The 14145-nt window shown below is 42.4% G+C and overlaps 1 protein-coding gene across 4 annotated transcripts in view; it reads left to right on the top strand.

Annotated features, from left to right (window-relative positions):
• Window positions 1-13491, top strand: part of usp25 (ubiquitin specific peptidase 25) — a 30408-nt gene extending 16917 nt beyond the window's left edge. For 2 of the 4 annotated variants that reach the window (XM_086131059.1, XM_086131058.1), the window contains exons 18-25: window positions 196-335; window positions 2638-2733; window positions 5304-5482; window positions 7018-7096; window positions 7191-7270; window positions 7569-7692; window positions 9056-9248; window positions 12643-13491. In XM_086131059.1, coding sequence (XP_085987185.1) covers window positions 196-335; window positions 2638-2733; window positions 5304-5482; window positions 7018-7096; window positions 7191-7270; window positions 7569-7692; window positions 9056-9248; window positions 12643-12815 — 1064 coding nt within the window. In that variant the 3' untranslated portion in view covers window positions 12816-13491. Of the gene's footprint in view, window positions 1-195; window positions 336-599; window positions 774-2619; window positions 2734-5303; window positions 5483-7017; window positions 7097-7190; window positions 7271-7568; window positions 7693-9055; window positions 9249-12642 lie in introns of all 4 variants that reach the window. The other 2 variants (XM_086131061.1, XM_086131060.1) reach the window with 2 other exon arrangements.
• The last annotated feature ends 654 nt before the right edge of the window (window positions 13492-14145 follow it).

Below are 14145 nucleotides of genomic sequence, written 5' to 3'. Positions count from 1 at the left end.
CCAGCAGAATTGTGGCCGACCACGGGGCGCTCTAAGCCGGCCACGGCAGCATTACAGCCCGTTCCCGTGGAGGGGAAAATGTTTCCTCCTTTTTGGATTTTATGCAATGGGACTTTTTTTCTATAAAGCCACGTATATTTCTGTTTGTGTTAAAAATAAAACAAATTAGTGATGGTTCTAATTGCTCTCCTACAGCACCCCAGCAGGATCCTGAGTACATGGAGCAGCCATCACCCACCAGTGATGCCAAACATCTACAGGAGGACACAGAGAGAGCCATCTCTAGGGCGACTGCTGAACAGGAGGAGAGAAGCCCCGAAGCGCTGTTGAATGCTGTATGTAATCCACAGGAAAATGAATATCACACCACATTTGGCTTTCTGGACATCATTAACAGCCAGCTTGCTTTGCAGGGTAGTCGGAAGGTGTCAAAAAATATCTTCATGGCCCATGTTGTGCTGTTTGCGTGCTTAGCGCAGCCATCTTGTTCACCTTAACCTAGCGTGTACACAGGAAACTATTTTACGTTCTCTTCAACTATTTAAACTGCTTCCCTTCTAGTTTCTGTGCAGTTTAGTTTTTTCTAATTGTCTCTGCAGTCTCTCCACACTTCAACTTCCCCACATCCTGAACTCCAGTTGAGCAGCCCCCCAATGCCGCCTCCCGATTTTGTCACGGAGGATGAGTCCTCTGGCCACCACACAGTAGAGGTGGCCATTCCCAATGTGGGGACCTTTGTCATTGAGTCAGAAGAAGGGGGATATGATGATGAGGTAGACCAAGACCCAGCAAATCTATTTGTGTGGTAGAAATGATAGAAGAGTGGGCGCATCATTGGCCATCCACATTTCTACTTTTTGTCACACTTGATGCTTAATCACGATGAGTTCCAGTGTCAGGAATGGTTTGAGATTGAAAGTGCAATAATATGAAGCTCTTCTTGCATGGCCGTTCTAAACATTCTACAATGTCGGAGCCCAGTTGCATTTTGAAACAAGATGGGGTTGAGCTTTGGCGGCAAACTGTGTGCTACTTCCACACACAATAAGAAACAGACGCCCCTTTCAGGCTGCCAATCGTTGCTTTTATTCAAGAATTGCACATCTAGATTCGTTGTCGTGGGTAGTGAAATTTGCATTCCTCACAACTAAACAACTAATGCTTAATAACGTGTTCCTACATATTCTTAACAGCTGTCATTTCTTGGCTTGCTGTCCAGTGTTACCAACACCGAATCGGATATTATCACCCCTTCATGTGATTTCACAGGTCTATCAGAGGCAGATCGTGACCTGTGTGTATGGGAATAAGTGGAAGCTGAGAACAGAATGAGAAATTAAATCGCATCTCCCACCCCTTTAAGTTAAAAAAAACAATTGTTGCTGTTGGAAACTATTGCGCTGTACGCTAACTATGTAATTGTGCTGACTTAAACACAACAATGCCTTATCTGATTAGGATGAGTTATGTGGGAAATTTGCATGAATGTTGGAATTACCGTTGCAACTCCGGTGTGCCAATTTTACGGAACGCAGTGTGAAAGGGGCTAAATGCAGCCTTAAAACATGCTTTAGCTTGTACTGTGGATTGGGGCTGGGTGTGTTTTGATTGATCAAATTGTGCGCAACTATCTCAGACACACACATCAGCCGACACAACACAAAATAGGCAACATGCGGTGAGTTAAAAAATAAAAATATAAAAATATGTAACCCTATGAGCGGGCCCGGTGGTCGACTGCTTAGCGTGTTGGCCTCACAGTGCAGAGGTGCAGGGTTCGATTCCGGCTCTGGCCATCCTGTGTGGAGTTTGCATGTCCTCAATGTGCCTGCGTGGGTTTTCTCCGGGTACTCCGGTTTCCTCCCACATTCCAAAAAAATGCACGGCAGGTTAATGGAACACACTAAATTTTCCCTAAATGCCAGCGTGAATGTGGATGGTTGCTTGTCTATGTGTGCCCTGGGATTGGTTGGTAACCGGTTCAGGGTGTTCCACGCCTACTGCCCGAAGACAGCTGGGATAGCCTCCAGCGCACCCGCGACCCTTGTGAGGATATGCGGATTCGAAAATGGATGGATGGAACCCTGTGAAGCGAAAATAATCAAACATGTTGATACTCGCCTCAACATCTCGTCGCAAACTCACCAAAAACTATGCACACGGAGTGCAGCAAGCTTTTATTCCACTGTTGCTGTCTATGGCCGCTAAGGAACCCCTGCCCTCCACTCCCAATGGCCAATCAAATCGCAGCCTTTGTGAATGGCAAATCACAATTCATTACATGACGATTATATTTCAAATACAATTAATCCTTCAGCCCTAGTTTGCATATCACTGCATCTTGTGTGCGCAATTATGGTCAACAGTCATTCTGACCATCAAACTCAGCCGTCGTGGCCGTCTTGTTTTTTTTTTTTTGCACATAATCCCAATGAGGAATACGATATGAACTGTGAAACTTGACGGCTCTGTTCCTCAAGGATGTTTCACTTCAATGAATGCATGAGCTGCTGAGTGACGTCCATCTGGCATGTCTGTGTTTTAGCATTTCAGATTGAATAACTCGGCGATTGCCCACACTTGTTCTATCACAAGTGCCTATTATTTTGTTTAATGCAGTTCCTGCTTCCCGGGCAGGCAATGATGACCCCAAACATGCAAGGTGTAATTATGGCTATTGGCAAATCCAGCAGCGTTTATGAAAAGAATGGGCCTGAGGCAACCTTATTTAAGGTACTGTCTTTCGCTCACCTCTTGCATTCCCTCTCCACCCACTTCCACCTTTTTTCCATGTAAATCAGTGCGTTTGTCTTCTCTTGTTTACATTTGTACATTCTAGTGGTTACTCTTTGAAACTCAAAGTGACTTGATCGTCATTGTTATTCTTATCATCATTATTATTTATTTCATTTATCAGGGTTTTTTTTAACAAGTTCTGTCTCGTGATATATTAATCGGCAGCTATGTAAGCATAATTTCTTTTAAAAGTTCAAATGTCTCATGTCTATTGTACAACATGCCCGTTTGGCACATTTTCAAGTATGCAATGCTACAGCTAACTTCATGCTTTGACTCCACACAAGAATATCACAGCTGTTTGAGTTCAACGTTTGTGTCTGAGGGCCGGATTTACATTGCGGGTCTAAAGCACAATTGGAATTTATTTGCTCATTTGGATATGGACACGTGATGTAGTGGCTAACTACACTCAAATTTAGCTAGGAGATTTTTTTTATACTTTTAGCCACATTCGCGAAGAGGTTTCATGACCCAGTGCAACCCTGATTTAGCGTGTGTGTGTGTGTGTGTGTGTGTGTGTGTCTGTCAGTCAGAGTAGCCACCTTTTGGCCAGCTTTGCTGGTTTTGCACATCTTGGAATTTTCTCAATCAGCTTTATGATGTGGTTGATTTTTTATGGCCCGGGAATGACTTTTGTGTTTAGCAAGGGTTAATAGCTTGAATTTCCTGGCCTCTTCGTGTGTTGGAGATCATTTGATTTTGAACGTGTTTCCATGATTTTTATGGGTCCTGTATATCTACCATCTACACGAACTGTATTAGGCTTTTCGTAGTCTTCACAATTATTTCAATAACTGGTTGTTACTAGGACTGCATTTAAAGATTTGATTAATTAAATCGATTTTTCTTTTCATAGCCTAATATTGCTTCATAAAACCTTAATTCCATCTTTTTACTCCATCATCCCATGTGACTTCTCTCGTCAACTAATATCTCGTCGATTCACAAGAGTAACATGGCAGATGCACTGAAATTGGTGCCAACGAGCTTGAAGGCAGATGAAAGTTTTGGGGTTTAAAAAAAAAAAGCAAAACAAAAAAAAAAAACAATGAATTGGACCAAAGCAAAATGGTATGCAAGATTTGTGAAGAACAAGTAAGTTATTGTGGAAATACAATGAATCTTCAAAACTATTTAACAAGTCACCACACAGCGCAAACATTGGGTCGCATTTGGTCGCATCGGGTTCAAAGCTTCGCACATATTTTTTACTACTGCACCAACTTAGAGCAGGGTGTGACTATGATTTGCAGCATTGCTTCTTCTGAGAATTTCTTCTCATTTGAAAGTGAAATTAGTGCTGTGTGAAATCCTTCACTGAAGTGAAAGTCAAACAAAGTGAATCGAATTGAATTGATATTAGAATCTGAAATGCGGTCTATAGATTCATACTGATTGTCAGGGCCAAGAAGGAATGGCTGTTTTTTTTCTCTTTTTTTGAATGGAAATGAGATAAATTTACCGACAAGTCATTTGTCTTTTGCTTGCTTATTTGTCTATACTGTTCAGGCTGGGTCGATTTAACATTCAACTATTTGCAATATTGATGCTGATGTACCTGTGTCGCCGACTGGTGTGCACTTTGGCATTGAATGGTGAAGCCGTTCATGACCGATATTTTTGCTTGCTTTATCGTGAGTCATTTCCTGGAGAGATCTCAAAAGTGTGAATGCAGTTGATGCAAGGTAGTCAAGGATCTCGACGGGAGGCTTTTTGCCAAGAGGAACGGCGTCTTGACCTCTGAACATCTGAGAAAGTAATGTGCCTCATTCACGCCCACAAAATAAAAGCCATTGCTGTCGAAGGGGTCAATGCAGAAACGATACCAAGAACCGGGGAATCTCTTGTCAACCTTTGATCTGGCTCATTTTTCCATGATGATTTTAACCCTTTCATGCACTCTGTCACCTGATAACATGATAAGCTGTCCACTATAGTAACCACTGTCCCTCAAAGGGTTAAAGAAAACTGAAACGTGTCTGACCACAAATAGCTTCACACTTATCAGAAAAGTTTTTATTTGTAGTGCAGAGAGTACTATTCACATTTTTTGGGGGGGGAAAATCAACTCAAAAGAATTATTGAGAAAAAAAATCTGCTTGTGTATGCGAACTTATACGCACAATCGTATACTGTATCGATATTGTTTTCTTAAATCTATATTAATGAGAGATTTGATTCTAATTTGAGGTCTGTATTTCATGTATTATGACCAAGCCATTAACAATGCATCATCAAAGAGAGCAAGGCATTTCCAAAACGTTGGATCAGTCCATTAAAAAAATATAATAAAATAATTAATACCAGATCCGTGTGGCATTGCCTGAAGATGAAATTGACCAAAATGCGGACACAGGAGGTTTCTGATATCCAGATTGAGCCACTTGGGAGCGAAACGAAAAAAAGAATTGTGTCACTTGAATATGGAGTCTAAATCCACCTTAAGAAACCTGTGGAATAAGATATATTGTTATATCCATGTATGTCATTGTTTTTCTGCTCAGGCTCTCAAGCTCGAGTATGCGCGACTTGTGAGGTTTGCCCAAGAAGACACTCCCCCGGAGAAGGACTACAGACTTCAGCACGTCATTGTCTACTTCCTCCAGAACCAAGCACCCAAGAAGATCCTTGAGAGGACTCTGCTCACTCAGTTTGCTGACCGCAACCTGGCATTTGATGAGAGGTACACAACACACAATAACAACAAAAAACTTTATTCAAAATATGCTGAACCAAGTTTTGTGCTCGCCGTACTATTTTTAGTTTTTGAAAATACAGTATAGGGCATTGCATTTGGGAGCTTCCACTGTAGATTGAAGTTCAGAATCTTAAACCTTTCATGCACCCTGAAAACATGATAACAGGGTTCCCACGGGTCCTTAAAGTTAATAAAAATCCATAAAAAAGTTGTAAAATTATGTTCTTAATTGTCCTTAATTTTCAGGGAAAGCTTCTAAAATCAATAAAAATCCTCAACATTTTATTTTTATTCGAAAATAAATTGAAATTTTGTATTTTCGATTTTAAAATGTTTCTTCGTGTATTTTATTTGGGAATGAATTCAAGTTTTTTTCATTTTCAAAATGAAAGTTTGACGTACAGTATGTCAAATAAAGGGTTAGCTGATTGCCCCTAAAAATAAAGATGTGCCCTTCCTTTGGCAGCAATGATTTGAACAACAGCTCAGTGATATGTGGCTTTCTGTCATTAAATCCAACGTGTATCCCCTGCTGAATGGAGAAAAAGTCCTTAAAAAGGGCTAAATTAGCCCTCAAAAGTCCGTAAAAGGTCCATAAATAAAAAGCAAGTGGAAGAGTGGGAACCCCGGATAAGCCGTCTGTAGTAACCGCTGTCCCCGAAAGGGTTAAGTTTGTATTTGCTTCTAAATGTTGCATTTAATTCGTGTCGCACTGGTAAGCTGTCATGTTACAGAGCAGTTACATGTTGTGCACAAACAAACAAAAAAAACACGACTTGGGTTTACTTTTACTGAACCGCATGCTTGGATTTTGTCACTGAATGATGCTTTCCAGTATCCTAGAAATGGCCAGCAGGGGGTAGCAGACACTTGTAGTGTCACACTCAGCCGGTCTGTTGTACAAGCAGAGAAAGATTCCACATGGACAGTGCTTAACTCTTGTCCTTCAACCTTAAGTTGATGCGTGAAACTCATACCTGTCAACTCATACAGTTTAGCCATAGTTCATCCGGATTTTGTGGTGAATCTTACGTATTTGGCCGTATCGCACAAATCATACGGATTCTGAAAATTTGGTGAAAAATTTGGTAGTTTATACAGGTTGGCGCTCCGAAAAGTTGACAGGTATGGAAACTAAAAAGACACGTTGTATTCCCTTTCCACATTTGCTGATACCAGTTCTAGGCTGTTCTTGATCCTACTTCTGTGCGTTGTTTCTCCCGATGCTGCTTTGTTAAATCTCGCTTCCAATGCTCGTTGGCCTCTCTCCAAATTCCTGAGTGAAAAATTGATTTCTCACCTCTCTATTTTGAGCACGATAATTAGATTTATGTCCGCATGTGGCCTCGATAGGAGCCTCCAGAGGAGTGTTTCACTTTTCCTCTCCGCACTAAAGAGTGATTCATTAGGCCAAGTTATGGCCCAGGGGCCGGCTAGACCGTTTCATCTCCTGACAATGACTCACCATCAAAGCTGATGCCAGTTTGTTCTTACGGCTTTCCTTCCTCCACCCCCAACAGATGCAAAAGCATTATGAATGTGGCACGTGCAAAACTGGAGCTAATTACGCCCGAGGAGGTCAACCTGGATGAATATGAGGTCAGCTGGGGTTTCCCTTATCGAGCATTACATTCCTTTTAGACGTCATTTCTCAATAAGCTGCTCTTTTGTAATCCATATTTTTCCAACACAGGTATGGCATCAGGACTATAGGAACTTCCGGGAAACAACCATGTTCATGATAACTGGCTTGGAGCTCTTCCACAAGACAAAGTATGGTCACACAAGAACAGATTATCATTATTATTATTGTTATTTTTATGCTGGAAAAAATACATAATGCATTGATACCTACTTATAAATAATACAAAAAAAATGCACTTATTTTTTTTCCTTACTCTACACATTAAATAACTTGAATGTCACCTGCAGAGGGCAGCAAATTAAAATACAGTGCACAGGCATTCACTGTTATTTTGAATTATGTGCTTTTTTTTGTTTTTAAATGTATTCTCGTTGCAACCTTGACATTGTTCGTCAAACTTTTGACTGAATGTTGCTTCCTATTCAGTTACGTGGAGGCGTTGATCTATCTGATATACTCATACCAGTACAACAAAGAGCTTTTGTCAAAGGGGCTGTACAGAGGACATGATGAGGAGTTCCTTGGTCATTTTCGTCGCGATTGTTTGCTGGTGAGTTCAAATGCGCAATGAAATGCTCGGTTGCTCTCTGCAAGATTTTGCTTTGGAACAGGAACCTTTGTGTTCAGTTTGCAATCCTACTCCCGTCTTTGTAACTCCCATTTATGGCAGAATTCTTCTCCTCTCGGTGACTCAGCAAAACTAATATGACCAGCACCCTTCCTCTGAATTGAACAGTTGTTCATTTGCCCACTCAATATTCCACTCGAAAGGGTTTTCATCGGAAAGCTGACAATGAAAAGCCCCTCTACGCTTTGATATGACCGCCCCGCCACTCCTTTTTAAAAATGTCATTCCCACTGAGCTTTACGGGCCGTGGGCCCGGTTAGAGCCAGTGGTATTTTAGTGTGCGATCGGCCTCGAGCTGATCTTTAGCAGCCTGCACTCAGTAACCTTACGCCAGCGTTGTGCTCGTAATGTAATCATTGGAGTGGGAATAGGAAGCAGGAGGGCCAGTGAGTGTAAACACATTAGCATGTCCTCAACTAACCTCAAATTTTGGCTGCGTGCAGCCACATCGGTCATCTCAGATCTCCGTCCAGAACCCCTGGCTCAGCTGTTTATCTCCTGCTCTTGTTTTAATTGAAAACACTGCCAACATTGACATAGTTTAATTCACTTGGTTGTTTTGTGTGTCCAACCTTGAATCTCCGGACAGCAATCTGTTTTTTTTTTTGTTTTTGTTTTTTTAAAGGGAAAAGCTTCCCCCCCCCCCCCCCCCCCCCTCTCAGAGTAGGAGGTCACCGAGTTTGTTTGAGCAAGAAGTTTTTGTCCAAGCACAGTGTGAGAATTCTGTCTCCTCCGTAAGCTCCACTGGCTCTATACTAAGAAATTAATGATGAACGGTGGGCGTTCTGCTCACATGGCGAGAAGACCAGTTGTGTTCTGTTGACAGCTATGAAACAAATTTAGAATTAACCCACTGGCAAAGTGAGATCGTTGAATTAACAGACTGGCAATGTCTCAATATGTGCGCCTTCGTTAACACGCAATGATGTGTCATACATTCGCCAGTCCCATTTTGCCATTGGATGATTTCTCAAAGAGCTGTGAGTCGGATGTGCTAAAGTCTTCTCCTGTGCCTCATTGAGTACAAAGTTATGACGTGCGCAACTGCACAAGCAGACACAAAAAAATCTGAAGTAAAAATGGATTCTTATTGAAATTTCTGCGAAACCGCACCCAATCAGAATGTATTGAATTGAGGAAAAAGTCAAGCTTACATTGCGATGTCTGATCAGCAAAAAAAAAGACTACCGGTACAAATTCCGAGGCTCATTTATTTGACATATCCAGCAGCTTATTTCTCGTACAGTCTGTTTTTCACTGCAATGGTATGTAATGTGTTCCATAGAAATTAAATGAGCAAGCAGCTGCCATGTTTGAGTCGGGAGAAGAATCAGAGGTGATCACTGGTTTGGGAATCATGAACGAGTTGGTGGTGCCCTGCATCCCCTTGCTGCTGGTTCACGACACAGAGGGGGACCTGCTCGCAGTGGAAGACATGAGGAACCGTTGGTGCTCCTATCTGGGACAGGAAATGGAATGTGAGTTTGTGACCAAAAACAACATAACAGCTTCTTTCGGTATTTACTAAATTGGTCATTGATTAAGTGCTGGCGTGCAACCACGACAGTTTATGGCGATTAGCAAAATACGCTGTTCTTGTCTTAGTTGTTATTCAATCATACTACACGGATGGACTGTTTGTTTTTTTTTTTAATTAAAGAACAAAAATCCAAAAATGGTCACTAAAATGACTCGCAGCTGAAGTGACTGGAATTTTCTAAAGAAACATTTTCAAAGCCGAAAACTGGAGCTTTTGTCAAGTCACATCAGCTCCGCAGGAGGTTTACAGATACAAAAATTAAAGAGCACTGTACCGACTGTGAAAGATGGAAAGGAACGTTAGCTATTTTATCGGGACGCTCTATCCGCCACAACGGTGTCTAAAGTATGTGCGGGACACAGTGACAAGCAACCATCACTATCAAGGCTTTCGAGAGTGAATCATGCTGGCCATGCCAGAAAGCTCGACTTCAATCAATCGAGTCAATTCATCTGATCAGATGTAAATCACGACATTGTAACCACCAAACAGCTGCTCTTAGGACCATCACAGACGGGAATACAAGCCAGCAGGAGAAGTAATCAATTAAGCAATATCACACAAGTGGCCGTTATGATGCGCCACATACATCAGATGGAGGGAACTCCGGTTCCTCGAGATCCACGTCCTGCCTGTTTTAGATCCCTCCCAACTCCCAACACGTAATTCCAATGATCAATGGCCATTTCAGGTTTCTTAAGAGCATGCTGATGAGTCAATCATTTGAATCAGATGTGTTGAAGTAGAGCAGGGGTGCCCAACCCTTTTTTGACCAAAGATCTACTTTTCGATCAACGAGAACCTCCCGCGATCGACCCGTTACCGCATACGCACGCACTTACACACGCATGCCCCGATGAGCAACAGCCATAATGGCTTCTAAGATGAACAAAACAGAAAAAAAAAGTAGACACAAGCGTTTATGGGTTTGTGAAAAGGAAATCACCGTCCACCTTAGTAGAGACCTGACGCGGAGGCATGGGACGCACTTTTGCAGTGTGTTATCAAGTCTGCTAAGCGCTACCAACTTCCGGTGATGCAGGTCGCCACTGAAGGTTAAACATGACCATGTCGTCATGGCTTTGGCTTTGGTTGTTGCCACCAGACCGCAAAGCCGAGTGCCAAAGCCAATTCTCGAAAGTGCTTTTAATTTTTTTACAACAGGTGACTTGTAAGTTTAACTATGATTTGTTTATTTAATGTTATTTGGCTCCGTCAACACATTGTTTTGTAAACAATGGCATTAGTCACAAAGTCGGCCTTTGGTGCGACGGACCTCACCAAAGCATTCAGGTCAACATATAAGAATAATTAAAAAAAAACAAATGAAGCTTCTTTGACCGTTTCATTTTCACTGAGCTACTTGGAGGATTAGTCCACTTCACTTTGGGGTATTAGGTTATATCCGTGGGTAACAACTAGGGTTCCATTGAATGTTTGGCCAGAGAAAATCTTTGGCCAAAAAGTGCCCAAAAGTACAGTTTCAGTTTTGTCACTGAAACAATAAGGCCAAAATTGAATGTTGTGATCACGCAAGCACGTGGCAATGGCCTGCGGAACTGAGTGAAGATGTTGCCTTGAGAAAGAGAAATGCGCCCACGGGCAAAATTCCTCCGCCGCGCCTCTGGACATTGATCCGGAAGGAAAAGGCTGCCTGTGTATACGCGCATCACTTGAAAGGAACGAAAGAGCTTGCATTGAGACGACTTTCACATTTCATGCAGGGCATGATGCCCAATTGGGATTTGATGTTCAATGCAATCTTTTTATTTACTCATCCACATTACGTTGACAAATGTAACTTGTAATGTGAATGGAATGGGTCCGGAAAATGACACGCAATGCCCACAGATCACGAAGTTCGTGTCGTGATTGTACATGACTGCGCATGATTGGTTCCCGGCGCGATGTCAATCAATGACAGCACGAGTGGATTCATCCCGTGAGCTGATTGGCTGCGCATATTCGACAGCACCGCCCAGCACCTCCCTTGTTGACTCTCTGATCAGTGTCTCGTCACCTGTTGACTGTCTGATCAGTGTCTCGTCACACTGTGTTGTTTGCTCTGCGTGGCAGAGTGAGTGAGTGAGACACTATGTTGTTTGCTGTGAGTGAGTGAGTGACTGAGTGAGAGAGAGAGAGAGAGAGAGAGAGAGAGAGAGAGAGAGTAGAATGGGAGATAACCCTCCTTTGCGGTTTTTCACTTATCGCTGCAGGGTCCCGGTCCCCATTAGCAAGTAAAGGACAATATATAAAAATAAACACCTGCTGTTCATGCTGTGTGCTCCTTGGCCTCTTGGGGGCAGTGTGGTGCAGGCAAGTCGATACTGTACACACATTCAGATTAAAAAAAGAACGAACGTTGCTCTATCAACAGAATTTATTTTTCATGGTTTATTTATACCGCACAATTAAAATACAGTAAACACTGTCCAAAGCGCTACTCATAACACTGACAATAAAAAATAAATACATATTAAAAACAATCAGTAAGATGCAAATGTCCTGCTAAGCTCAAGTTTAAATTCCAGCGCAAATAGTTGAAGCAGAGCGATTGTTCAGAAGGAGCTCATTCCAAAATGTAGGTCCTGCGGCCACCTCTGGTTTTCAGCCTTAAGCGGGGACAGGTTTACAACAACTGGTCACATGACCGCAGGGCTCTGACTGGAGCATCCACCAACACATTTCAGTATACAGGAGATAGACCATTCAGAGATGTGACCACAAAAAAAAAAGTCCATCCATGCCTCCCTTTTCACAATTGTCACTATGTTCTTGCGTATTGTAAAATGTTTACATGAAATTAAGATTTAGGACGGGCCCCTTCTGGAACTGCCAGGGAAGATGTCAGTTCAGATTTTAGTGATCGATAGCCAAGTATGTCATCTTTCATTTTCTCCTATTGTCAAGAACTTGAACGACTTTATGACTCTTTCCCTTTAAAAAGTAGGGGGGAAAAATACTCCAGGCAAATAGAATTTCCGATTGTGTTAAGCAGTAATAATAAAGTCAGCCGTTGGATTGCACTTAACAGCACTGGGCAATTGTCTTGAAACGATTTTTTTTTTTTCCCTCTGTGTGTAGAATTCATATCAGTTTGAGCCAGCAAAAGCTTGTTCTGGCTAATGTTCAGGAAAGGCTGACTTTTATCACGCAGGCCCATACACTCGAGACTTTTACTGTCTGTTTGTGCAACGCGCTGCCACTTACGATATCATAGTCCAAATATTTGCTCATTTGATGTCTGTGTTCTGAGGTCTAAATGAGGATGCAAAGGCTATCCACTCAATCGTGTTGTTATCTTTCTCTGTCTGGCTATTTTCTTTTGATAGCCAAACTCCAAGAAAAGCTGACGGACTTCCTCCCCAAGTTACTGGACTGCTCAACGGAGATCAAAAGCTTCCACGACCCCCCGAAGGTGCCCGCCTACTCCACCTTGGAGTTGTGCGAAAGATTCGGCCGTATCATGACCACCCTCTGCAAGGTGGCCAACCATGGGAGATGAGCTCCGCGGATGAGCACGCCACTTCTCCCCTTTATCCCAGGCTCGACCCTGGGCTTAAATCCCATGGACCTCTCTTAACCCATGCCTTCTTTTAGAAATCCAAGGCTCACTTGCTTTCTAGCTCTTATTCCTCTGTTACTCTTTTGCTGCTACAGGTTTTATCGTGACAGGATATTATTTCACTCATTTTACGCAAAAACAACAGAGGAAGTGTCGTGGGGAAAAGGACGTTAGCGGAGCACAAAGGCTTCTCTGCGGCTAAAAGCCGAGCACATTCAGCATCAACTTTGCGAGACAAAGACAAAATAAGTTTGGGGGTGTTCATAGTTTACAAGTGTTGTCTCCTGTTTCGATTTAAGCTTCCCCAAACTGAGCAACAAACCTCCTAAAGCATCTGTCGCTGCGTGAAAAGGTTTGTTTGGCCCCGCTGCTCTGCCTCCAGTTTGGTACAGTATTACTACATTTTGTTTCATTTTTCGAAGGAAGAAAACCTTCGGATTTAAAGAAAACCAGGTTTATCAGCGGCTCCGTAACTCAAATGGCCCTCATATCTTTGTGGGCTGCTCCAGGATGAGTTGGTTTAAGTGCTGTGGTGGGCAGCCATGGACTTTGTGTGGCTTGTTAATAAATCCATAGAATAAAATTTTATTTATGGCCCTTTTAGGCCAAATAAGTACACGTGTTGTGATTTTGTGCATGGGGAGGTAGGGGTTGTTTATTAGGTTTAAAAAAAAAAATCTTGAATTTCAGTAATCGTTGAGGACAAGTGTGTTTTTAAAATGCACTGAATTTATTAACCATGAAAACGGGTGACTTGGTTAAATGAGTCCTACGAGCATCACTTTGTGAGCGCTAAGTAAAAGGTAACAGCTGACAAATGTTGGCACCCGAAAAATCAATCTGACCAATCGACTGAAACACAACAGTATATTTTTGGGATCCTTTCTGAAAAATCGGTCTTCAAGCCACCTCTCAAGCTAATTAATACCTGAGACAATATGGCAGCCATGTTACACCTAATTTTCCATGCCTCTAAACATTCACACAAACTCCCTGAGCATTCCTTAGACCACGGTCCATGTTTGCTTCGGGCATCCAAATGACTAGCTACAGCCCTGGACCGATCCAGCCAAAGTGTACTCAATCACGGCTCGTGCATTGATGACATGAAGCCACTCGGAGCTGCGAGAGCTCCTGTGAATTGCACAACACATTGACAATCAACACTACATTTTGGCAGGTACGGCGGCAGGATTTTTTTTCCTCTTGAGGCTAAGAGGGGGGCCTGACTGATATGTGGCATGTCTGAGAAAATAAATTGATGTTCATG

The sequence above is a fragment of the Hippocampus guttulatus genome, chromosome 15, assembly GCF_054856545.1.
Source record: "Hippocampus guttulatus isolate MCC_2025c chromosome 15, RoL_Hgut_1.0, whole genome shotgun sequence".
NCBI lineage: Eukaryota > Metazoa > Chordata > Actinopteri > Syngnathiformes > Syngnathidae > Hippocampus > Hippocampus guttulatus.
The sequence above is the reverse complement of the archived record's forward strand: the minus strand, read 5'-3'. Positions and strand labels throughout refer to the sequence as shown.